At 52.5% G+C, this 815-nt stretch overlaps 1 protein-coding gene across 1 annotated transcript in view; it reads right to left on the bottom strand.

Annotated features, from left to right (window-relative positions):
- LAG3 (lymphocyte-activation gene 3) overlaps nt 1-506 on the bottom strand; it is a 5762-nt gene extending 5256 nt beyond the window's left edge. Inside the window, exons 1-2 of the mRNA XM_010138981.1 lie at nt 452-506; nt 110-269 (exon numbers count right to left, since the gene is read on the bottom strand). Coding sequence (XP_010137283.1) covers nt 110-269; nt 452-506 — 215 coding nt within the window. The remainder of the gene's footprint in view (nt 1-109; nt 270-451) is intronic.
- Nucleotides 507-815: the final 309 nt, after the last annotated feature.

Raw genomic sequence — 815 nt, 5'->3', positions numbered from 1 at the left:
CAGCAGATAGATGGAACAAGGAGGGAATGCGGTGAAGGAGATAGAGGTCTCAAAGTGTCTCCCACCCGCATCAGTCCCCTCCCCCAGATGTGCCTTGGCGCTGGTGTACCTTCCCCCGTGCCGCTTCCACAGCACAGATGTCTTCTCAGGCAGCTTCCACATCTTCCTCGGGCTCAGGTGGCAAGGCAGCACGACTGAACTCCCTGCTCTGGCCCAGACTTTGTGCTCCCTGTTTTCCTCCTTCGCTGCTCCTGGTAGAATGTGGCCAGCTGTAACAAGACGGAGGGTTGAGTGAAGGGTGAGACTCACAGAGCAGGGGGCAATATCTAACCATAGTTGGTGGGATTATAAGGGCACAAATTCTCCCTTTTAGACCTGTTAGGATCCAGGTTACACCCAGACTCAGCTTACTGAGCTGCTCTGCCCTCCCTAACATATTCAGCCCTCTTACCATTGAAAGCCAGCAGCGTGAAGGTGAGGAACAGCAACTGGGACACCAGCCTCATGGTGGCATTCAGGAGAGGCAAGGAGCTGCGTCTTCCCACGGCGGTCTCTGCTTGATTGGGTCCACAGCTTTGAAAGATCAGCAAAAATGAGACATGGGCAAAAAAAGCTGTTAGGATGGGTGGATGGCCCAAGCGGGGTCAGTTGAACACGCTTGCTCCCATGCTGTCTCTCTAATCGAAGTATTTCCCTAGATGCCCTTATATTTCAAGTGGGCAGCTAATTTCCTCATATCACTAAGAAGATGCGTCACGACCAAGAAACCGGTATAATTCTGAGGCACGTGAAGGTAGAGCTGAAGCCAATGAGAG

This window comes from Buceros rhinoceros, unplaced genomic scaffold, assembly GCF_000710305.1.
Source record: "Buceros rhinoceros silvestris isolate BGI_N320 unplaced genomic scaffold, ASM71030v1 scaffold19386, whole genome shotgun sequence".
In the NCBI taxonomy this organism is placed as follows: Eukaryota; Metazoa; Chordata; class Aves; order Bucerotiformes; family Bucerotidae; genus Buceros; species Buceros rhinoceros.
The sequence above is the reverse complement of the archived record's forward strand: the minus strand, read 5'-3'. Positions and strand labels throughout refer to the sequence as shown.